The sequence below is a fragment of the Mycteria americana genome, chromosome 2, assembly GCF_035582795.1.
Source record: "Mycteria americana isolate JAX WOST 10 ecotype Jacksonville Zoo and Gardens chromosome 2, USCA_MyAme_1.0, whole genome shotgun sequence".
Taxonomy (NCBI): Eukaryota; Metazoa; Chordata; class Aves; order Ciconiiformes; family Ciconiidae; genus Mycteria; species Mycteria americana.
This window is the reverse complement of record NC_134366.1, coordinates 34,057,059-34,081,977: the sequence shown is the minus strand read 5'-3', so window position 1 is coordinate 34,081,977 and position 24,919 is coordinate 34,057,059. Positions and strand designations below refer to the sequence as shown.

Sequence of the window (24,919 nt, the reverse complement as noted above, 5' to 3'; positions counted from 1 at the left end):
GTATTTTTCCTTATCATCCCAGAAATAAATGTCCTTGGGGAACAAAGCTCTGTCTCTTTACAGTTATTTTTGGGTACAGAATGCTAAAGTGATAAAGAGGTCTTCTGACTTCTGGAAATCTCCACATTTCGGAGAGGAATACTGATGACATCCTTTGAAATATTAATCTGCTTGTGGAGCACTGTTTGGAATAGAGCTACCCAATCCCAACCAGTAGGCAGGTGTCAGAAGATGTCTAAATGTGTTTTGGTCACAATCCTACAGACACTTAAACATGTTTGCTTTAGTTTTGTGCATTGAGTGATTATAAAAGTTATTCCAGTAGCAAAGTTAACAGATGCAAAGGGTTTTGAAGGCTCAAAGCATCAGGAGTAACAAAGATGGAGAGTTCTGAATCAAGGGGTATCTGTATCACAAAACAGAAATGCATTTTCTGTACTTCCTTGGTTTTCCAAGGCTTTAGGATTCACATACGTAAGCAATTCTGTGTCAAGAGGAAGGATGAAAACTTGCTTGCCTAGAGCAGAATCTTTCATCATCACATGTCTCAGACACATGACTCCACAGACAGTGGCTTTAGGTGAAACAACAAAACCAACCACAGGACCTGCTATAATGATGAACTGTAACTGTATTCAACATGTCTATTTAAAGCTATTTCATGTTTATTGAAAAGCTATACAGTTTAAAGTTACAGAGCAGACATTTATTTTCCCCATTAGTGAGAATGACTGATACATTAGATCCAGAAGTGCTTTTGGTAGCTACCATCAGCCTTATCCCAGAGCACCTTTCCTCTCGGAGATAGAAGCTCTTTGGGTTGAGGGAGAGGCAGAAGATGGACGAAGCCTGGCAGCATGCTTCCTCCCCTGGGATGGTACCCCCCCAGGGTGCAAAGCAGAAGACATCAGCCCATAATCATGCTCAGCCGTGAGAAAGAGAGGTATTTCTGTAAGGAGTATGGAGATGTTGCCACACCAGGAGCCTAGGGCAGAAAGGAGGAGGGAAGCATATTCCCAGTATGAAAAAGGAGGAATAGAAGTAAAGAAGTATTAAGTCCAGATATTGTAGGGTAAGGAACAAAAAAAAATGGCACCAGGTGAGCAGAGAGAGTGCAGATGGATGAAGGTGAATACTAGGAGACTTTGCAGGGCAGTTGTTTATTTTCCACAGCTGGATGTAGATAGGACTGTGATTTTTTTTTTTTTAATCTTAAAATTGCACAATAAGTATATTACTCTAACTTGGTTTTGTTTCTTTCCCCTGATATATTCTCTAACTGTGTGTTCATTGCTGCTCCAGAAAGATGCAAGAAAAGATCTAGTGCAGTTGATTTATGTTTTGTAACTGGAAAATCTCTGTTCCGGCCTTGCTCTTTGTCATTTTTGTCAGATAATTTTGGAGCTTAAATTAGAGAACTAGCTGCTGTTTGGATTTTACCTCTGGAAACACTTGAAGATATTAAGTAAGTTTTTTATTGCATCTTGTATTGAGGAAGAACTTGATGTAGCTAATGTTCTTAACTGGCAAGTTTTTAATTGAATAGATGAATAAAAATTCAAAATAACAATGTTAAAAGCAGTCATGTATCAGAGTTGGACAGAACACTTCTTTTCTCCTTTCCTTTTTCACCTCCAAAGCACTGGTGAGCTTGGAGTAAATCAGGCTTTTTCTGGCAGTTATTTCATATCTCAAAAGTGAAATGGTGATCCTTGTGGGAATCAAGCAAGCACAGGTTTATAAAAGGCTGTTAATCAATCTGCATAAATCCAAAATCTCTTATCAGCATCATGACTAAGCAGATCTCAATTTCAACTCAAAACTGCATTGCAGACTCCTGTGCATAGCAGTTTAAGAGAATTTAGCTTAGTCTGTTACTTTGCAATCTCAACTTTGACTCCAGAGTAGTCTGGGTCAAGTGATGTTTATATTCAGTGTTCCCAAATAAAATGTATGTGACTGTATTGTTGGTTTAATGTGAGGATATAATTTGACTGCAGCATCTGTACTGCTTGTAATATGAGGCATAAATAAGCTTGAAGTACTGTATGCTCAGCCTGAAGAAAAAGTGATACCCTTTGTTAAACCCACTGACATCAAGGAGGAAGGGAAAGACGAAACATGCATTTTAGGCTTACAAATCCTTTTTCAAGGTGGCATTTCCAGAGGAACTATTTCAAGAGAGAACGGGAATTATCAGGAAATTATGGGATTTAATATGGAGAATTTCACCGTCCTACTTTAGGATATGCCTTTGCTGCAGGGATTACTACTCAGGTTTTTGAATCACTCTGCAAAAGCCTATCTAAGATTATGCTTTTGCTGATCCTTCATGACCTTAGATGTATTGCTGATGTCCTCATGTCAGCAGCAGAGGCATATGTTGTTCCAATTCTTTCACAATAAACTGTGGAGAAACCTGTCTGTCTTTCTGGGAACTGGATGTGAATTATGAGAACGGACAAGTGGCAATTAGTCCTCCTGGAAAAGTGAAGGAAGAACCCACACAGGAAAGATGGGCTCCACCTCACACCTCCCTGTCTAGGTGGCACAGGTTGATAGATGAGATGCTCTTGTGCATTAAGGGAAAGGGGAGTACTGGCAACACGTGAGTAGCAGTTGAAGTTAAGAGTGTAATGATCCTTAATTTAATCCTAAATGGCTTGCTATGGTCTTGCAGAAAGTCTCCTACCTTGTAGAGGGAGTGTCACAATCACAAAACCCCCATTTTTTCAATAAGTAACATTAAAAAAATCTTCTGAAAAACTTGAGGAGAAAAACAGAATCTCAGTGATAAACCAAACAAACCATAGAAATAGTCAGAGGTATCAAATCTTTAGTGAAGGACACATTTTGTATACAAAATCCATCCAGTTAAAGATTCTTCATAATGGCCTCTCTGACTATACGCCTATCTATCAGGAAGAGGAGTGCCTGAGGAACAGGTTTTTCTGGTGAAGGAGGTACCTGGTAGTCCTTGTAATACAGGAAAAACAATTTGGAGTTGACGTAGGACCAGTATTTAACCCTCCTTCAGGGGAACAGCTACTGACTTGTGTTGTAAAGTACACAGGAGAAAGTATTATGGGTCTGTTTTTAACAAAACCAGGGGAAATGTCGTCATTCAAATAAGCAATGATTGTTGTACTCTGTATTGTCCTCTTCCTAATACATTACAAGCAGCATTTCATTTCAGGAGTTTGGATTTCCCGTGGCTCTTTTCAACGATTAAATTAAATCTCTACATTTTGTAGGGTTTTTTTTCATCAGTCTTTGTTATGAACAAACTGCTATAAGTGGGCAGCAAAACAAACGACCAGAAGAATGAAGCCAATTTGCAAAGTGACCTCGAAGGTCTAACCAGTGAGAGCTTCAGCTCTGAGAGCATATACAATAATAATAAACTCCTTCACCCAGAGAGAAGACACAAACAGCAGTGACGCACAATGGAAGAAAAGTATAATAAGCCCTCCAGTATCCTCACAATTTTTGCCAAGTCCTACAAATTTATTATAATTTAAAATATTTAGCTTCTTTCTTAAAGTTTGTGGAGCTACATCATTAAATGCAAGAAGAAACAAGACTTGAAAAGAGTTTGTAGCCTTTATGATTGCAAAGCAAAGCCTGAAAATACAACTTGACTGCTTCTTAGAGGTTCAGGAAACAGAGAAAACGTAAACAACTTTCATTTCCAATGTCATGATTCCTAGAGTTTGGCTAATGGCTCTGAACACCTGGGGTTGCTGATACTGCAGACAGAATATTTATTTTACTCTTAGCTATTCCATTCTTCTCATTTTCTCCCCCTGCCCCCCATAAGCAGATTAACTGTCTTAGAAAATTTGTTGATTATGGATTAGGCATTTAGGACTCAGTGGAAAAAAACACTTAAAGAAAAAAAAGGAAAAAGTTTTAGAATCACTTCTAATTCCCTTCACCCTCCCCAAGATAATGCATTAAACTACAAGAGTATTTAACCTCTGCTCAGCTTTTGGTTTTTAAATATATTTCCTAACTAAAGAACCTCTCATATCATGTGTTAACTGCAGTAGAGTTAGTCAGATTTCTCAGACTTCTCAGGATGATATCTTCATCTGGGTTTGTGTAAAGAGGGCACCATCAATCCCAATTTTGCAGAATACAAATATGGTTAATGGTGCTAAATTTTTTCACAGAATCACAGAATCGTATAGGTTGGAAAAGACCTTTAAGATCATCGAGTCCAACCATAAACCTAATGCTACCAAGACCACCACTACACCATGTCTCTAAGCACCTCATCCAAACGTCCTTTAAATACCTCCAGGGATGGCGACTCAACCACCTCCCTGGGCAGCCTCTTCCAATGCTTGATAACCCTCTCAGTGAAGAAAAATTTCCTAATATCCAGTCTAAACCTCCCCTGGCGCAACTTGAGGCCATTTCCTCTCGTCCTATCACTTGTTACCTGGGAGAAGAGACCGACCCCCACCTCGCTACAGCCTCCTTTCAGGTAGTTGTAGAGAGCAATAAGGTCTCCCCTCAGCCTCCTTTTCTCCAGGCTAAACAACCCCAGTTCCCTCAGCTGCTCCTCATAAGACTTCTGCTCCAGACCCTTCACCAGCTTCATTGCCCTTCTCTGGACACGCTCCAGCACCTCAATGTCTCTCTTGTAGTGGGGGGCCCAAAACTGAACACAGGATTCGAGGTGCGGCCTCACCAGTGCCGAGTACAGGGGCACGATCACTTCCCTAGTCCTGCTGGCCTGCTATGCATTTTTAATGCATAGTGAATAGCTTTGCTTCCTACTTGTCTTTCTTTTGCTAGCTGTCAGTCTTATTAAGTGGGTATTTTCCACCAAAATGTTTTGGATATAACCCATTTTGTGTTCTCCATGCCATTGGATATCTTCATTTTGGTCTTAAGTCACTGGCAAAGTTCAGTATCACCGTAACACTTTATCAAAGTATCAGTATCACTGTAATCACTATTAAAGCAGTATGTAACCTGAAAACTCAGGCCCACACTTCATCTGCTTGTGACATACACCTAATGCCTGGAAGGATAACCAGAATTTTTATGACGCAAACAAATTCTTCTTACCAGAAAAGTAAACTGAGTCCACTAGGTCTCCAGCACTGAACGAAACTAAAAGTTATGTACACAAATTGTTTGCAATATTTTCTAAAAATGGCCATATGTATGCTTGAGAAGATAAAAAAAAGAGGTACTTTTCAGACCTGTGGGCCCATCCCTTAGGCTGATCTACCTGCCAGATACATTCAGAAGTTCAAATCTCAGAAGAGAAAACCATCCAAACCCTTTTGCAACTTCAGGTCAAGCATGGGTAACAACAAATACTCCGAAGAGCAGCAAAAATATCTTCAAACCACAGAGATATGTTCTCATGACTCCTGACTGACTTGGAAAGAGGGAATGGGATCATTTACTATACTGCAGAATAAGCATTCCTATTAACAGTTTTGTCTTCAAATTAGCGTATCATCCAGATAAAGAATTGCATTGGTTGCTTCCAAATGAATTTTAAGAATTAAGGTGACTCTTCTAAAGATTTTGTATCCTATCTTGCTCCCCTCTGTAGCAGCAATGTGCAAATAGCATAGGAAGCCTTCTGTTTGTTTGCATTATTTTCACAGAAAATCCATGGCCAGAAGCTAAGCAGCTGATGACTAACATCTATGTTACAATTCTGACATGAGTCTAGTCATGTCATTATAGACTTCTGAAAGAGACACCATTATAATTTTGAGATAGTTTCCTTTGTATTAAGAAATATAGTTTATCTTTATTCTAACGCTTGCTTAGCCAACTAGGATTAAGCTGCTAAGGCAAACAGTGTCTGTCCTAGCTGGAGACAGCTGTTTGAACAGCAGAAAATTCACAACAGTGAAGAAATGTAAGCTGGCAAAAGCTTGAACAGAAATTTCAGCCTCCAATAAACAATTCTGAGAACATGAACAATGGGCAGATATTGTATCCTTATTGCAAAGGATGAAGCAGGAATTACACCTGATGCTTCTTCACTAATTATTTATCTCATGCCCAACATTCACATCATATTGTCTAGAGTGGCCCTTTCACACACACTCTTGCATTTTCTGTCTGTGCTGCATCTCAGGCGAACGCTGAGAAATCAGAAAGTGAATGAGTTCTTTAATTGGAAATTATAGAGTTGTGATCCTGATCAGAAGTTTTGCTTCTGATCAGGCAGCTCTCACCGGAGAGCTTAGAATAGGCAACATCCTGAAATAACAGAATATTCAAATTTCACACATAAAAGACACTCTGACTTCCCCTTTCACTCATGTTGCTGTGCAGACTTTTGGGGTCATCTGATCTTATTTGAAACGCAATGAAATTCAACCATAAAGACAGAGAATTGCTTTTAAACAGTGAGACCGAACACTTGAAATGTTTAATGACTACACATTTTTCAGACCTCCTCCACCCCACCTTCTGCCCCCCCAAAAAACCAATCCCAAACCAAACAACCCTAAGCAAACTCCAACCATACTTCCAGCCTGAGCTATGAACAACTTAAACAACAAGAGAACAGAAGCCAAACTTTGGTTTACACCAGTTGGTTATGGACAATCAGAGCTAATTTATAGTATACAGAAATAATTTTGTAAAATATCTTTTCTAGACTGTAGAGAAAGGTGCAAAAGTTCAGGCTTGTTGATGAAGTTAGAAACAGTCTAGTAGCCATTCTAATGAAACTGCTTAGTAAAGCAAAATTGGCCTGTTGTTCATTCAGTCTGTCCCTCCCCCAACCCTGCCTGTTGTTTCCCCTTTCCTTAGTCTTCACTTGTCTTTTTGTATATGCCAAGAGAACATACCCTTTTGTCCTCCAAATGCAGGTTACTGCTGTTTCAGAGGTTGTCTTGATGGCAATTAGGTCACCGATTTCATTTTTCATAAGCTGGTGAGCTAACGGTTATTTAGGTTGTGGGGCTGCCCTCCTTTCAGTGCTGGAAAATAATTTGCGCTCTTTTGTGCTTCGCTGCAAGTTGGCACAGTTGCTCTTTTACTGCTAAATCTTGCCTGTGCCCCTTCTTCTGTGTGTGCTGCGTCCGCCCCCTCACAACTATATTTTTGTCTCTGAGCCTGCCTCTCAACTTAGTGCACTCACTACGCTTCACTTTACAAAAATCTTTATAAACTTCTGGATGGGAGAGCCTGCTGGTGCTATCCCTATCTCCTCCTGCTCTATTTCAGATTTTAATGCTGCATTCACCCATAATTTTGGTAGATACCCCCCACAGCTTCCAGTGGCTGCAGTGGGATTTCAAAATGTGGATCTAGACCATCAGACAACTTTCTTTGCTTGTAGTCAGTGAAAACTGTAATAAATGCAAAGAACACTAAGACATTTGGCAACAGGTAGGAGTTGTCTTATAAATATGAAGGTATTTGCAGCCATCAGCGTTAAGGTACTCCTTCTAGTTGACTTAAGCATTTGTCTAGGTCTATGACAAAGCAAATTCACTGAGTATTTTAAGGGTGCAAAAACTTTCTGCCAGGTTTGCATTTGACTACAGATATATATACTTGCCCTAACACAGTTCTTTGCCGAGTGCTTGCAGGTTTGTGAAAGTGACAAGAAAATAAGGAGTGTGCTGCTCTGCCTGGACGAGCACAGTGCTAATGTGGCTGCACAGCTTCTGTTAAGTATGCTAGCTCGTTGCACCGCCAGTCCCAAGCTGCATGTGTAACAAATGCACAAGGATAAAATGTAAGGAGTATGACTCTCTTACGGGTGACTCATCAAGTCTAATAGCGTTATTGTCGCTTGAAGACGGGCTCAGGGAAACAAGTAAGTGTTCAAGTGCTTCTGGCCTACCATTGATAATCCTTCCAATCACAGTTGAAGCCTTGTTTCCAGACCTGCTCACACTAATTTAGAAACACCCTCCTCCCCAGAAAAAAAAGAAAGAATTTGTACCTACATTTTTTCAGTTTATTCCAAGAACAGGAACAGGCAACATAATGGTTTAATTCCTCAGTGATGGGCAGCGTTATTTTCTTTCTCCTTTGTGCTGTTCCCAGCGGACTAGTTGTTCAAGAAGTCCCTCATGTCATCCTCTTTCCAAGCTGCTGCCTCTTCTCACCCCTCCTTTATGATGCTGCCTCCTCTTCTGCCTTGAGTCTACTTCTGTGTGGTTCAATCCTTCCTCACAGCCTCATTCCTGCTGTTGCAATTATACTACCTTTCCCTTTTGAAGTTGAGATGGTATTAACCAAAAATTACAACAATGGATTATAACATTAATAACTATTTTGCAACAATATTAAGGCTATGCTGACAGGTGTAAATTCAGAGAAGAGTTTTCAATAGAACTATTGGTAGGTTATTCCAGCAGTACAAGAACGGAAAGTGCTTCCCTGGCTAGTATGCTGTTGGGCTGCCAAAACCCAAGCAGAAATAGGGGCAATTCAAGTTCAAGTACAAAGTATTAATTGTGACTTCATCTTGCTGTGAGATTTGTGTAAGATTTGCTCTCCTTTTACATCTTAGGATATATACAGTTTTGCAGGAAGTTTTCAAAGGTGATTACTTCTTTTGAAAACCTTACCTGATGTGTCTAAACATACAAGGTAAAGAAATACGGTGCCAAGAGACAGTTTCTTTTGCTAGACCATCAGCTTGTTTCAGCTGCTATCATTTATATATATTCATAAATATAATGAGACTTCTACCTCCTGTTTACCCCTTACATTTTATAAGCTGGGTAATTTATTTTATCAGTGCATGATACTGTGCCTTGCCCAGAAAATGTATTTATGACTAAGTGACATGGCAAACAGTAGGTATTTTAAGTATTTTGATTCTATTTCCTACCTAGCTAAGTATGTGTTGATGTTTTTGCATAATTACACAACTGATGATTTACTGAGCACTCTGCTATATTATGGGTCCCTTCAGGGTTTCCTCTACCACAGACCTGAGCACAGGGCATTATTTGGCTGAATTGAAGTGTGATGAAAGCCACGAATAGAGAACCACAGCTGTCTTCCAAATAAGCATCTACAGAATGCTGTAAATAAATGTTAGGGAATTGGTATTTCACAACTCCCATTGCTCAATGTTTTTGAACAATTAATTTATCAAGATGGTGAAATACCATGTGCAAGACCACTGCATGGTTCTGTTATTGTTAAAGCTATTTTTTAAAATAGAGTTGTGTGTGCTGTGAGATTTGGATTTTCTCTGAGGGATCAGCTTGGAGGAAAGAGTAATGCTAACATGAAACATTCAAAAATACAGACTCAGAAGTACAAAGCTTACTAGATACGTAAAAAAGTTAATATTTTGGATTATTTAGAAAAGGCAAATAAATATCAAGGGTCTGCTTTTTTGAAAGGGCGATCCACGTGACTAACAGCTGGGTCTCTGACAGGGGAAAAACAGTTGTATGAGTAAAACTGAAACTCAGTAATACTCACAAATAAAACTAAGAAGCGGGCAACCTTGAAGTCCTAAGTTTTTAACAATCCCTGGGAAAATCAGAGAACTTCTACAAAAGCCACCAGCCTTAAGGGCTGCCTAACACCCTTTGCACCTCTGCAAGAAAAGGGGCTTTGCTTTTACTCAGGGAAAAAAACCACTGTAATTGAAGAAGGCTGGTTTTATTCACATTATAATAGTAGTGTTGCTTTTCCTGCATCTTCACTGCTAACCATTACTACTTCTTTGGTGTGCATTTTCTGTTATTGGCAATGCAGAAAAAAATCCCATCTTGTTTCTACTCTCCTAATGCACCTAAGGTTAACTTTGTAACTTTAAAGTCTAGTTAAAAAGCGAGCAAGCAAACAAAACCCCACAGAACAGTGTTTAAAGGAAAAGCAACAAGTTTCAGACAGGAATCTTTCCATGTATTCAAATACTGAGCTGTGGGGGTACATCGTCCCGTGAGCAGGGCTCACTGGTCTGGTGCAGACACGGCTCTGGTTCTGAGGAGACGTGTTTCGGTTCCACAATTTACACCACTACTGAACAACACTGTAGGTAACAGACTTATAGATGTCTCTTTCTTAACATCTAGAGCAGGGAAATACATGCACTGCTACATACGTTAGAGGTGGATGAGAGGCATGCTGCTTGGTCAGAAATTTAAAAAAATATTTCAATTAGCGTCCTCAGGACAGCTGCCTGGCACCGAAGAGCTCGGAGGGAAGGCACCCCAGCGTCTCAAGGGAGACAGGGCAAGAAAAACCCCCCAGCAGAGCGGCTTTGACAACAACGTTTCGAGTTCTGCTGCCCTCAACTTCTCCCTTCGGGCTGCACAGTGTTTCAGGGCCGCTGCACCGCAGGACGGGCTCCGGCACCGACCCCCCGAGCCATTCCCGGCCCCAGGATTTACCAGAGCGGGGGGCCCCAGCGCCGTCCCGGCCGCCACACCGCAGCCCTGGGGCCGGACCCTGGCAGAGGGCCGTCTGTGCTGGTTATGGTCCCCCCGGCCCAGGTAGGCAGCGGCGCGGACTGGCAGAACGGCGGGCCGGGCCGCGGCGGGGCGGGAAGGGGAGTGAGCCGGCCCCGGCACGGGCGGCCCCGCGTCCCGCAGCCCCAATGGGCGGGCGCGCCGGGCGGGGAGCGGCGGCGGCGGTGCACGTAGCTTTCCCAAGATGGCGGCCTCTCCGGACCGAGCTGCGAGGGCGGCTGCGGGGCTGGGGGCGGCGGGCGGCCGCTGAGAGAGGCGGCAGGGGGCTGGCGGCGCTCGCCTCGCCTCGCTTCCCCGCAGGGTGAGGGGGAGCTTTCCGCGCGGCCGCCAGGCTTCACCATGCTGCGGGGCTAGAGCCGCCGAGGCGCCGCAGCGCAGCGGGGTAATAATGTTAGCAGAGGTAAGAGCCCTGCCGCGGCCGGTGGGGTGCGGGAGGGAAGGGAGAGGCTCTCCGTCTGCCCGAGCGGGCAGCTGCGCGCCGCGGCCCGCGGCGGAGAGAGGCTCTGCCCTCCGCCGGGGCCTCCGACCTGCCTGGGTAGCAGGCAGCCTCCCCCTTGGCCGGGGAGGGGAGAGGCGCCGGCCAGCTCGCCCAGGGCAGCGCCGGGCCCCTCTTATCACCCCTCCCTCCTCTCCGGCCGGGCGCTGTTCCCCCGTCAGGGGTCGGCAGGGCGGGACGGGAGGGGAGGGGGACGCTCCAGAGCGGCGGCAGAACCCGGCCCGCCGTGCCTTGCTCCGTGCGGCAGCCGGCCGCCGGCCGGGGCGGGCCGCCCTCCCCCGCGATCCGCCGGTGGCTGGGCTTTCCCTCCCGGCGAGGGGCCGCGGCGCCGCTCCTCCGCGGCGGGCCGCGTTTCTGGAGGAGCACACCTGGTGAGGAGGCGGCCTGCCTCGGCCCTAGGCCTCGCCGGAGAGATGTCCCTGCTCGGGCTCCGAACGCCGGCTCCGACTTCAGCCCCTCTGGCCTCCTCCTCTGCGGTAGCTTCGTAAAGGCCCCGTGTTTGCTTTCCTCTTAAACGGCTTAAACCGAACACTTTTGCTGTTGCAGGAGTTTGTGGTTGTAGGTAACTGGTAGAAGTTAGCTGCCTCGGTTCGCCTCTCCCTCGTAGGGGGTTTCTGTCCCAAAGCAGCTGGGCAGCTAAGCTGTGAGGCAAGCAGCTATTTGAGGATCAGAGTGGGCTAGAAGTGGCTCCTGTGTCCAGAGGTGCTCTCAAAGGGGGAATCTGGTGGTGTTTTCTAGTTGCTGGAAATGAGACTTTCCACCGTACTCAGTTTTCTCTACAAAGACCGATTGATTTTCTATTTTTAATATGTCAGCAAGGTGTCTGGCATACACATACTTTTCCAACATGATCATTGCGTTACTTGTGTTTTATAATTTGTCATTTTATCCTGTGGTGAAGGTTATTTGTCCAAAACTGAGTTGTCTTAATTCCTGAAGGGTGAAGGCTTGCTTTCTGACACTTGAAAAATTTAGCTTTGCTTTCCTGAATGATAGCTAAAAAAGTATCCTGAAGCTTTTGATTTGCATCAGTTCAAAGTTTCAGGGCATTAGGAAAGTAGTTCTGTAGTGCCATGAGCTCTCAGATTTCCCTGGGAGGGTAAAATTTGCCAAGTGAGTTAAACCTGTAAAAATACATGACCTATTTTTGTATGAAGGGTATATGGTGGGTGTTTGGGGTTAGTAACCCGCATTAAATAGTGTTGGTGAGTGTGATGTGTAAGCAATAATCATAGTAATTTAGATTATTTTAAGGGCGGCATAGAACGTTCTGGGTCGATGCCTCATACTGGACTGTTTGTTCTGTTTAATGATGGCTGTGTGTGCCTATCCAAGCCAGTTTATTGTCTTGGAATTGAAAATTTTTTTCTAATAGCACTAGTGTAGCAGTATGGACAACACTTGCTCTGTTGGCATTTTGAGGTAAAACGTAGTGCTTAGGCATGTGATGACCAGTTATGATACTTAGCCTTGGTGTCTGGAGGACGAGGTTCTGATGTCCTTTACTTCTAGTTCCTGTATATAAAATATTTGTAGACAAGATGCTTCAGGATGAGGTATTCCAGGCTTGGTCTCTGCCAAGGCTTGTTCTCTGCCAGACTTTAAATTTTGAGGGGGGTCGAGCAAAGTTTCAGGCTTTGCTTGCCTGCCTGACAAGCAGTTGTGGGGAGTTCTTCAAACAACCAGACAGCTCTTGGCTGTCAGAGGACCTACCTGACATGTGAACTGGAAGGAGTCCTTTCCAGTGTGCTTTTTTGGGTGTTCCAATGGTGACTTGGTAGCTAAAACACCTTGTGAAAACAGCATGCGGTCACATCCATGAACCCTTTCCACACTTTGCAGGAAGATGCAGATTGCTTCAAGCCTACTGATATATGTATAGTATTCTATAAACACCTAAATCTCTCTCCTCTTCTTTTTTTTCCTTTATATGTGAAAATTGAGGTGGAATGTATGGCGGACTGACATTAGAGTAGGACAATAGTGAAAGTTGCACATGTCTGTTGGCTGCCTAAATTTATCTTAATAACTTTGAGGAGGGGGAACACTGGACAGCCAGTAAGTCTGTTGTTTTTTTTTTTTTTTTTTTTCTCTGTCAAAGTAACTATTTTATTTAAGAACATGTAGTGAAATAAGATTAAAAAATTTGCTGAATATTTGTGGACTTGTGTAGTTTGCTACTGTCTGGAATGGCCAAGATCACTGTAATTTTTTTTTTTTGAGCCATTAAAAATTTAGAAACATTCGCCCCACTATAACTGTTAGTTTTAACAATGTAGACAATATTATTCTTAAATATATTTAAGCATGAAGGAAAGGCAGAATCTGGTTCTACATGTATTGTTACATTGTAGTCAAAACATAACTTACAGTTTCTCAGGATCAGTTTCCTACATCCTTTGACTGTATCCATATATGCAGACCCCCAGCAGATTCAGTCCAGTTTTGTGTGGATGCAGTTAGGATTAGGACCTCGTAATCAGTAATTTCAGGGGAAGATCGCACTTCCCGTCAGGAAAACGTACCGGGTGTGTTTTTTATTTGGCCCTTACCGCAGGTCGTCTTATTTTAGTTGCATCGTTGGATGCCAAGCACATATACTTATTTACCTACTTAGCAAACACTATTCCCCAATTTTTTATCGTCTTGGCCATTGGAACTTATTTCTGCAGTCACTTTGAATACATTCTGTCTGCATGCGTTCAGAGTCCTGCTGCAGTGATAGTTTTCCTAGTTTGTTGGGTTGGCCTTTCTGTGTCTTTTCACTTGTTCCTCTTTTCTTGTTAATCAGATGTCTCCTTTGCTTTTCAAGGCTCAGTGTGGCCTGTTTCCATGCAATTTACTGTTTCAGCACTTTCTTGTCTGATGAGGCCATGATGGACACAAGTTGCAATAGTCTGTCTCTTGTGTTTTCAGACAACTGTCTTCACCATTCTCGCCTCTTGTGCGGTAGCAACTGTACTGCCCTGACTACAGCGACGCAGCTGGTGTTTTATAACTCTAGCTCTTGCTGGTCAATAGTGTCTTAAATTCTGATGGGAACAAACATTAAATAGGATTTTGATGGGACTTAGTTTACAAGAAGTGTTAGAATGTCTTTCAAATTGATGGCCTGTGCTATCTGCATTTGCAGCCTGTGTTGTGTCTAAAGAAGGCACTTTTTCTAAAGTGAGGAGTAGATTTCTTTTTCCGTTTATTTTTCCTTCTAGTAGCTCATTAAACTGGTTTGAGATGCTTAGTGAGGACTTCCTTCTGAATTTATCAGCAGCTAAATTTTCAACAACTTAATTCCCAGCTTAGCAAGAGTACTTTGTTGCAGTACTGTGACAGTTGAGAAGATTTTTGAAATTTGACAGAGTAGGAAAACTTCTTTTTTTTCTTGTCCACAACTAAAAATGAGCCACAAAAAATGAGCTCTGACGTGTTGGTATTTCTTATTATTGCAACTGGTCAAGATAATTCACTAACTACATGTAGTATGTTTAATGGAAAGGAAAATCTACTTTTTATTTATATGAGATGTTTAACAAACTTTTTTGTTAAACTTTTATAGCTACTAACCATTGAGAACTGTTTTTGAGCAAAACCAAGCAAATTAGCCTGATTTTTTTTAAGAATAAAGGTTGATTGAGCAGCTTGTTTTAACTTGCTTTAGAATAATAATGAATTAGCCTTACTGAAACAGTAGCACATTGTAATGTATATGTTAGTCCAGCTCTGAAAGATGCAGAACACAGTTAACTGCTTGATATACTATAGCATTGTTAATTTTTCTGTTCCTTGATACATGGCTGTGGAAGGTTGCTCTGATGCTTCATGTGACTGAACTGTGTTTTGCTGGTAGAGACAGCTTCGAATGTGTAGACAATTAGCAGGGTGTGGAAAGAAATTAGTTTTCTGTCCTTTTGTGAAACTCGTATGCTGGGGCTTTGCCTTGGTGCCAGTGTTTTGCCAGATGAGATCTAGCTGGAACATCAGTTGCAAGCCCTCGGGAAGTAAAAAACCCCTCTTTCTCCTTCAATATGTTCTGTAAATGCAGTCTACCCTATTGCTGGTCTGCTTTGTGTCCCTAATTGTTGCTATGACAGCTGTTTTAATAACTCAGTTAAAATTACATGAGGAATGGTAAAATTAGGAAAATTAACCTTTTACAAAGAATGGATGTCATGTGTTCCTAGTACTTGTTTTTAAATAGTTTGCTGGCTATTCGTAAAAGATAGTGTCTAAACACTCAGGACTATTCTTAGAGCGTACAGTTGGGCCTAAAGTGGTGAGACTGAATGCAGAGTTCTGCATCTTAAAATGTCAGTCTGGACCATTCCCCAAAACAGCATGGAAGAAGACAAGTTTAAAGTTCCTTAGTTCAAGAAAAATAGTAGTAGTTTGTCTGGTTAGATAGCTGAAGGAGCTCCAAATGATGATTTCCTCTGTCTGGTTGCACTTTAGGGAATTATCTCTGTTTTAAATATGTCCCTTTCTCCCCACCCTTACAAAGATGACAAAGCATGTTTGACCCTTTCTCCCCACCCGTACAAAGATGACAAAGCATGTTTTCCTTTGAACTGGCATTAGGAGAGTTGCTATTATTAGAAACAAGAAACCATTGGTGTTGTATGTAAGTTATTGGCAACACTTAAAGAATTTATATTTTGAAGTCCTATTATCACCTTTCACCATTGCTTGGCTGAGAGTACCAAGGCTGGAATAATAGAAAAATCAATTGCAATTGGCACTTGCAGTTACATGAGAGAGAAACTTCGAGAAGTACAAGGCATTGTGATCTTGGGATTGTTTGTTCTCTTTCCCGCCCCCGCACCTCCCCCGCCCCCAGTAATGTTTGATTTCTGAATTGAAAAAACGAGGCATTCTTTCATGATGTAAACGTTGAAATGTTTTAACAAGAGCACTCTAACCTTGTTTATATAATTTCTGTAGTATTACACCTTAAAATGATGACTGCATAATTGTGATTATAGGTATGAGGTGAAACGGGCATTTATTTTTAACATGAGTAAGCATAGGTGATAGGTATGTTCAGCTAGGGGTCTCCTTTTATAACTGCCATTTATGTTGGAGAAGAGGTCAATTCCTACCCTGTCAGAGTTCGGGAATACCTGTTAAAGATTTTATTCTTGCTCTGAAGCAGAAGTAGCTGTAAAATCTTCAGAGAGGGCAGGTGGATTTCTGAAGAAGTTACGGTGTCGATTGGCTTTCTGTTTTCTGTATGGAAGGGGATGCGATCTCAGTGTTGCAGTTAAAACAGCATGAATCAAATTTCTTCTTGTATTTTAACATTGGAATTTTACAAACATGAAAAAAGCCCCACACATTTTTAACTAGTTTTGTTCAAGTGGGATTCTCTGAAAATCCAGGGATTTCCCAGGACAGAATACAGAGTTGACCATAGTGGTTAGTTCAGTAGTTTATTTTGAAGGTATTTTGTCAGTGGCCCTTAAACTTCTTCAGTCCTGCTGCTTTGCATATTTTCTTGGACAGTAAGCACAAGATGAATTTGATTTGAACCTCACCAGTTAGTCAGTCCACCAGTTGCCAGCAGGAGAAGCAGATAAACTCACCTCTGCTTGCTTACTTTCCATTAAGTCCCTCCCTACATCAAATGGCCTTCATGATGTCCTTTCTGTGCCTTGACTTGGTTGAAAGAATTTTTGATAATCAGAAATATTAAATATCAGGAACTGTTTTTTTATTTCACAGGTAGAAATAGCACTGTGTTTATTCAAGTGAGGGGTAATATGGCCTAACTAAAAGTTCGCAGGTACCTGTTGTGTGTACCATTGATGTCTAAAATGCTTAATTCAATATCCCATTGCAGTTGGAGTTTTGGATAGGAAGATGAGCTTTACAAATTTTCTTCTGAAGAACGTTCATGGATTTGGGCACTTGCTTTGAAGAGTATTAGGTGCTTGAATGCAGCTGTGCTTTTGTTACAGCGTGATCTTATTTTTATTTATGTCTGTTCCTCTGCCTTTCTTCCCTTAATCCCATGCTTCTGGGAGGAACAGGGTGATCTCAGTTCTATTTTAATCAAATCTATTTGTGTCAGAATGCTATTATTTCATAAATATCACTATTTTAAGATCATGTATTCCTGTTCTTCAGTATATCTTTGCAGTTCTAAGAATTAACTGTACTCAACACGTCTGCTGGTGCCTCTGAGGCAGCATAGGTTAGGCTATCTCTTGTGATGTCAAGGGAATGAACTTGAGCAGGAAGTTTGAATTGCTACATATCCTGTAGGATGCCCTGCATTTCCACTCTTCCTGTCGGTGCTGTCAGACAAGGCCAAGTAGAAAATACTCTAGAAGTTCATCACGAAATTCTTGCCACAGCTAACCAGCTGATTATGAAACAGTGCCTCAGACTTGGGATAATTTCTCTCATAGCTCTTAATCGGTACCAAAAGCAATGGGAAAGAATGTTCCCTGATGTATTCAGCATTTGGCATTCCAGACTGCACGGACAAGTTAAAAACCTGGTGGTATATATGCTTTGGGAAATAAGTATCCAACCTGTGTAACTGTAGCAAGAGTGATTGCTTTAAAGTTTTGCTGATTGTCAAAATGATCTTGGAACTGTTTGACTTAGAGACATGATGAAGCCTTGCTCGTTGCCATGCTGCTATTCTAACAACTGCTGCTGCAGACTGAGGAGAGATGTCTCTGATGAGTCTTGGGTCCTTTCTTCTGTGTGAGGCCTGGCACCTCTTCACTTAAACCTTTGCATTCCCTGTCCTTTTTAATAACTCAAAACTTTGTTTATTTTCAGTTTTCCCAACTGTTGTAGTATTTTATAACATTGCATTGTCTTACTTTTCTGCAGCATATCTAATGATTTTTTGTGACATCTTGAAAATAATAGGATCAGTAATAATGATATGTATACCTTATCCACTGGAGGAACTATTTGTGCTTGAAATTGCATCTGTATTTTGGTGTGTGATTTTTTTTTTTTTTTTTTTTTTTTAAAGTTTCCTAAAATGCTATGCTGAGTGGTTCCCTTCCCCCCCCCGGTATATCTTGGCATATTTGTTACTGATAGATATCTTAATTTTTAATGAAATCTATGTTTGATTGAGGTAGCTAACCTCTTTTAACATACTTGGAAGAAAAATACTTTTTTATAGTTTATATACTCAAATTAGTATTTCTGATCATGATGCTAACAAATTGAAATTTCATTAACTTTGTAAAGTAAAATCATGTACTATGGAAATCTTAAATCTTGTGATTTAATGTCTCAATTACAGATATAATCTGATGGTACATACAATGAAATGGGAATTACTTATTACGGTTCATTTATTGCTTACATATAATTTTAAAGTTCTTGTGGAAAACAAATTGTTTTGTGTGAATATAACTTTCATTGTTTTGATAAGATGATATTTCTTTATAAAGCTAGGCTAGGCGAGTAAGGCTTTATTTTAAATTTTCACTCTTACCACAGTTTTCCTTTTCACAATCAACATTTTTTTCTAAATTGAGTACTCTGCAGTAGTTGTGTTAAACATAATTTACCTTTGCTGTGTGTGTACAAGCATTTAGTACTAGCACCTTGCCTTATGGTCTTACCACTGTAATCTGCATTCTCTCTTTTGTCCTTCATGCTTGCATTAATTCAACTTGCACGTGTGACTAAAACTTTGAAATAAGTCTTTATTTATTTCTTTATGTTGGTTTTAAGATCTGGACTTTAAATAGTATTGGTCTTGTGTCTTTCAGTTGGCAGCTGCCCTACTACAGCTTCTTAAAGAATTCTCGAGAAGATTACGAGTTAGCAATAGTGAGACTAAAGGCAAACTTCATGTTTCTATGAATGTTTCTAAGCTCTTCCATTACTTTATTGGGTATTTTCCTTAATTGAATTCTCCAATTAATGATGGTCTGCTGTTGCCCATTACTGTTTCTTTTAACTGTGCTTTATTTTACCAATACCCTCTCTTCTTTTGTTTTCTATTTGAAATTATTTTTCTGTTTTAATAGTATAGTGTTATGCTTGCACTCTTCTTAATTTTTCTTTCTGGATTTCTAGAGATTTGCCCATAAATGTTCTCTATTTTTTGATGCATTAGGCAAAGCGTTTTTCTGGTTTCCAATGATCAGAGTAACTGTGTTGCTGCTGTGTGGAATAGTATACCTAGGTTAGTCTATGAATGCTTGCACTTTGCTGTCTGTATGGTGGTTCTTTTGTTTATTACTTGTTGCTCTTGTGTGTTTCCTTCCTCTTTATTTTTCTTCCTTATGTATTTGTCTTTGTTTTCCTGCTGCTCTCACTGGGTTGGCCATATATTTTTCTTTAGATATCCTACATGCATAAAGGAATTTAAGACACTAAAAGTGCTGTTTCACATTTGACTTAACTGGTTCTAGTTTGGGCTGCTACTAAAGAGGTTTTCTCCCTCCCACCAGACACAAGCTGGTGTGACGCTGCTTCTTGTATCAGGTCTAGCAGCTAAGTAGCAACTGCATGAGGAATTGTTTCGTCTTGGTGAACCAGCCTTCTGGAGAGGTATGAGGGTGGGAACACAGGAGAAGTTGCCAAATCAACAGCTGCATGGTCCAGTGCGAGGGAAGTGCATAGGGCTTTCCTGCATTTCCTTCTGTTTACATCTAAAGTGAATCAATATCCAAAGTAACTCCTGCCCTTTTGAAAACAGGGAATGTCATCATTCCTTTTGTGACTTCTGAATGCATCTGTGCCTCCAGAAAAAGTTACGAGTAAGGTTAGCTAGCTCCACTTTGGTTAGGTTTCTTTTTTGTCCTTGATGTTCTTGAGCAAGTGGCAATGATTGAGGTTTTTAGATATCTTCTGTAAACTTGCCCTGAGAGCTGGATACTCAAATGACTGAATTAGTTTCATCTATAATTAGTTTCAGTCTATGATCTTGAAGTAGTAGTGGCAAGAGCCGATGTGCCGTTTTCTATGGTTCCCCCCCCCCCCCCCCCCCAATCCATTGAAGTTTGTTGGAAATATTCCATGCCCTGATGATTGAGAATGAAGTGTTCCACTGAATTTATAGAACTGTCCCTTTATGTAAACTTTATTTGCAGATGGTCATGGTTGCTTTCCCTCTTCAGTGTTGCAATGGGCAGGAGGTAGTATATGCACCTGGGAGGTATGCAGGGAGTAGTTGGCACAGTAAGTCTGGGTGTGGATTTTTTATGAGGAAGGAGAGGAAGACTACTTGAGACTAAAAGATTCATCTAGGATACTGTTGTGGTTTAACCCCAGCTGGCAACTAAGCACCACACAGCCACTCGCTCACCCTGCCACCCTGGTGGGATGGGGGAGAGAATCTGAAGAGCAAAAGTAAGAAAACTTGTGGGTTGAGATAAGAACAGTTTAATAATTGAAATAAAATCTAATAATAATAAATTGTAATGAAAAGGAAAACAATGAGAGAGAGAGAGAGGAACAAACCCCAGGAAAACCAAGTGCTGCAACCACTCGCCACCTGCTGTCCCACACCCAGCCTGTGCCCGAGCAGCGATCGCTGCCCCCCAGCCAACTCCCCCCAGTTTATATACTGAACATGACGTCATGTGGTATGGAATAGCCCTTTGGCCAGTTTGGGTCAGCTGTCCCGGCTATGCTTCCTCCCAGCTTCTTGTGCACCTCCTCGCTGGCGGAGTATGGGAAGCTGAAAAGTCCTTGACTTAGTATAAACACCGCTTAGCAACAACTAAAACATCAGTGTGTTCTCACATTATTCTCATGCTAAATCCAAAACACAGCACTATACCAGCTACTAGGAAGAAAATTAACTCTATCCCAGCCAAAACCAGGACAGATACTCAACAGGCTCTTGGCTTCCATGGAGAGGCCAGATGGACAGAGATTACAGAGCAGAGGCTTGGAAGAAACTGTAGGAGGCTCCACTCTACATACACGTTTGCTTCTGAGCTACACGCTGCAGCCCCTGTCAGCACCGTTGCGTAGCAAATCACTTGAATGAAACCTGTGAAGTTTCTTAGGGGTTGCAGAGGCAGCAGGCAGAATGGTTTTCTCAGTAACAGTATTCAGGAAAAGGCAAAAGTGCACAGAGGACCATGAAAGAGATGCACAGAGTAAACATGATTTCCCAAAAAGGATGGTGAACCAAAGATCTCTTGGAAGTGAGTGGGTAAAGCAGACAAGCAATAAGGACTGAAGTAGGGATTTGGATATTAAACACATGAAGGGGAAAGATTTGGAATGCTTTTATTAATATTTCCATTACATTTATCCCACTGGAAAAAGGCAATAATTTTTAAACAATTTTTTTCCCCTCTTAAATAAAGGCATTTTTTGCTATACCCTCGAAGTGCTGCTTTTTTTGTTGGCGCTGTCCATTCTGCCAAGAGTTAGGCATCAACTGCTCATTAAAGAAGTTGCAGTCTTCTTTTGATATTGTGAACTACTGAATAACTTGGAGACACTGAACTAATCTTGTTCTCTTGCTTTATTTTATGCAACTGGATGATACTCTGTCCAGAAAAACAGTTGCAAGGCACTGGAAGTTTTGAGGCTTACTCTAACTTTGTAAAGGTTTTCTTTATTTTGTATAACGTCTGTTTTCATGGTTATTTTGTCTTCATCCAGTAAGCATGCTTCATAGGAAATTTGGCCTTGTAGGAGTTCAGATGTACTCTCAGAGGCTACTGGCAATTTGTAGTGAAATAGTGGTTGTATCAGAGTTTCTGTTTTCTAACTGGAGAAAACTTATGGCACTTAAAGAACTGCAGCAAGTTTAAACTTACGAAGGAAACAGTGGAGTAACATCACAATCTTCAGAGGAAGGTGCTAGTATTCTGTCAGTGGATTTAAGTTCCTTCTTGAAAATGCACTGCATTTGCAACTTGGGATCTGTTTGTTATTTGGCTACTGAAAACTGCTTCTTTGTGGTGCATACTCTGATCTTTGAGGTTCCTCTATTTTTACAACCATTTCATTTCATAGTTTGTTAATTATGATGCTGGTTAAAAAGCACTACATACTTTTAAAAATTGTTGGGGAACTCTCAGTACATTTTTGAGGAGAGAAATTATATATAGTGAAGGGGTGGTCATTGCGAGCAGGAGTCCAAACTGAAACTAGATTCATGGTGCTGGCACTGATTGAGGTCTTGGAATTAAAAGAATAAAACAACCCCCCAAAGTATTAAAATCAATGAATATAATGTTGGTAGCTGTTTCTTCAGATTCCAATGTTTAGGCAGTAGATGCCCGTTATTATGTTGGTGGTAGGTGTGTAGGAGACTACTGCTCTTGCTTGTTTATTTTTGAAGATAAAAGGTGGGTGTCAGGGGATGCAGGAGGGGGGTAATACTTTTAAAATTTGTGTTATTTCCCCATCACATAAAGGGGGGTCAGAATATTAATTTGGAGCACCAATAAACTTTTTAAATCTACTGTTCCCTTGGTGGCCAATGTAGCCAGTATGTGGCTTCAGTATATGGAAGTATTTTGTTTTGGCACAAAATCCCTTGTGGTGGAGTTGGGTATTGCACGTTGGTTTCCAGATGGTTTTGTATTGCAATGGGGAGACCAAAGCTGGACACAGGACTTCAGGGGTGCTCTTACATGTCCAAACAGAGAAGAAGGATCACTTTGCTGGACCTGCTGGTGACACTTTTGATGATACAGGGGAGGATGCTCTTGGCTGCCTTTGCTACAAGGGCACACTGCTGACTCATGTTCATCTTACTGCCCGCCAGGACCCCTGGGTCCCTTGCTGTAGAGGTGCTTCCCAGAGAGTTGGCTTCCAGACTGTATTGTGGCCCAGGGTTATTCTAGCCCAGATGCAAGCCTGTACTTGTTTTTGTTGAACTTCATGAGGTTCCTGTCAAGCCATTTCTCTAGCTTATCAACATCCCTCTGAACAGTAGCTTTACCCTCCAACGTATTGAGCACTCACCTCAGTTTGGTGTTCTGTGCAGACTTACTGAGTGCACTCTGTCCCATCACCCAGGTCATTAATGAAGACATTAAACAGCATTGGTTCCCCTATGGATCCTTGAAGGTTCCCACCTATTTACTGGCTCCCTGCTGAACTTTGCACCACTGATCATGTGTTTCTGCGTCCAGCAATCCAGTCAATTTTTCATTTACCTTATCATCTACTTATCCAGCCCATACCTCACCAATTTTGTGATAAAGGAGACCATGGGATATTGTGTCAAAGGCCTTGCTAAAGGCAAGGTGCACAGCATCTAAGCCGCCCTCCTTGTCCTCAACATCAGTCACCTCATCATAGAAAGCAGTTGGGTTGGTCGGACATGATTTGCACTTGGTAAATCCATTTTGGTTGTTCACAGCCTTCTTAAGGACTGAGGTGAGGCTGACTGGCATGTATTTTCCTTCCTTGCTGCCCTGGGCCTTCCTTCTTGCAGATCCTATTCTGCTGCCAGTATAATATGAGAAATCATTTATGTTGGCTTTCTGTTGAGCTTTGTCTTTCCAGATTCTGTGATACTGGTTGCAGTACTGCCTGCAGTCAAGGTGCCATTTGACGTTACAGCTGAGAAACCCAATGTGGTTTTCCTGTCTGAGCCCTATGTTATTGTTTATAGCTTTTCTCCTCATTTTTAATAAAGAAAAAAAATATTTTCTTTTTTCAGAGGTGGAGAGGGATGGGGATCTTTTAACTACATTATTTCATTTACCAAAATAACTCCACAAAGATATGTGACACGACTGACTGTAGTTAGAGACAACAGCCTTGATCACTAGGGACAATGTGGAAATTAATTTTTAGTCTTGTTGAGCGTGTCTGTTACTGGAGGACTTCTTTTGGCAATTATGAGAGATAATGTGAATTAGCTTCTTCCACTTGTATTCCCTCACATTTGTAACCTGACCTAATAAGGCAGTTAGAGTCTCTCTTTATATTTAGTCCAGTCTCAGATAAAAATATTATAAAGTTTTGTTGCTAACTTAGTATTTTTAAAGTAACTTTTTAATCTAGATGAGGAGTGTTGCTTATTTGGGAACTTTTAGATTGTGGTATGTACTTTTAAAATAATGAAAAACCACAGTAAAATACTATATTGCATCCAAAGCAGTTTTGTCTTCAAGTTGGTGGGATAACGTTGTAGTTCAGAGGACTCTGAAAATTGTGCTGCAAGTAGCAAATAGGAGATATAATATAACCAATGGATTAAAGAAATAAACAAAACTCTCACGTGACTAATTTTGTAGCCTGAGGAAACCATGGTACTAAAAGATTATTCAGAACTTAATGAATAAATCTTTCTACAGTAAAATTAAGTACTGGATTTTGTGTGTGTGGGTATATATAATATTTATGTATATATGAAATATATATAAACACATATAATAAGTTTAATTCTCAGTAAAAAATCACACACATCCTGCAGATATGTCATTGAAACATATGGTTTATCAGTCTCTTTAGAAGAAACTACTGGTTTTACAGAGTTTGCTTGAGAATAATTATTTGCTTATAGGTGCTTCTAAGCAAGTCATCAAGTGGTAGAAACAAAAATTTTATTCTTTTTCAGTATAAAATTTGAAGGTATTATCTGCTGTTTCACATGTGAGAGTTGTTCAGGAAAAAGCAAAAAAAAAAAAAGGCACAATAACTTCTGCTGCAGTGTGCAGTTCCAAAATGTTCATAATTTTATGGAATTTGTCTTATTTTATACCTTCATGTATTTGTCAGTGCTGTATTTATGCTGTATTTATTATGCTGAGGGAAAGGCTGTGGATGTTGTCTATCTAGACTTCAGTAAAGCCTTTGACACGGTTTCCCACAGCATTCTCCTGGAGAAACTGGCTGCTCATGGCTTGGACGGGTGTACTCTTCGCTGGGTAAAGAACTGACTGGACGGCCAGGCCCAAAGAGTGGTGGTGAATGGAGTTTACTCCGGTTGGCGGCCGGTCACAAGCGGTGTTCCCCAGGGCTCGGTGTTGGGGCCAGTTCTGTTTAATATCTTTATCAATGATCTGGACGAAGGGAT

The 24,919-nt window shown here is 41.1% G+C and overlaps 1 protein-coding gene across 4 annotated transcripts in view; it reads left to right on the top strand.

Moving 5' to 3' along the window:
• The first annotated feature begins 10,605 nt into the window (after positions 1–10,605).
• SNX13 (sorting nexin 13) overlaps positions 10,606–24,919 on the top strand; it is a 72,368-nt gene continuing 58,054 nt past the window's right edge. For 2 of the 4 annotated variants that reach the window (XM_075492933.1, XM_075492930.1), the window contains exon 1: positions 10,606–10,842. In XM_075492933.1, the coding sequence (XP_075349048.1) occupies positions 10,831–10,842 (12 nt within the window). In that variant the 5' untranslated portion in view covers positions 10,606–10,830. The remainder of the gene's footprint in view (positions 10,843–24,919) is intronic. The other 2 variants (XM_075492931.1, XM_075492932.1) reach the window with 2 other exon arrangements.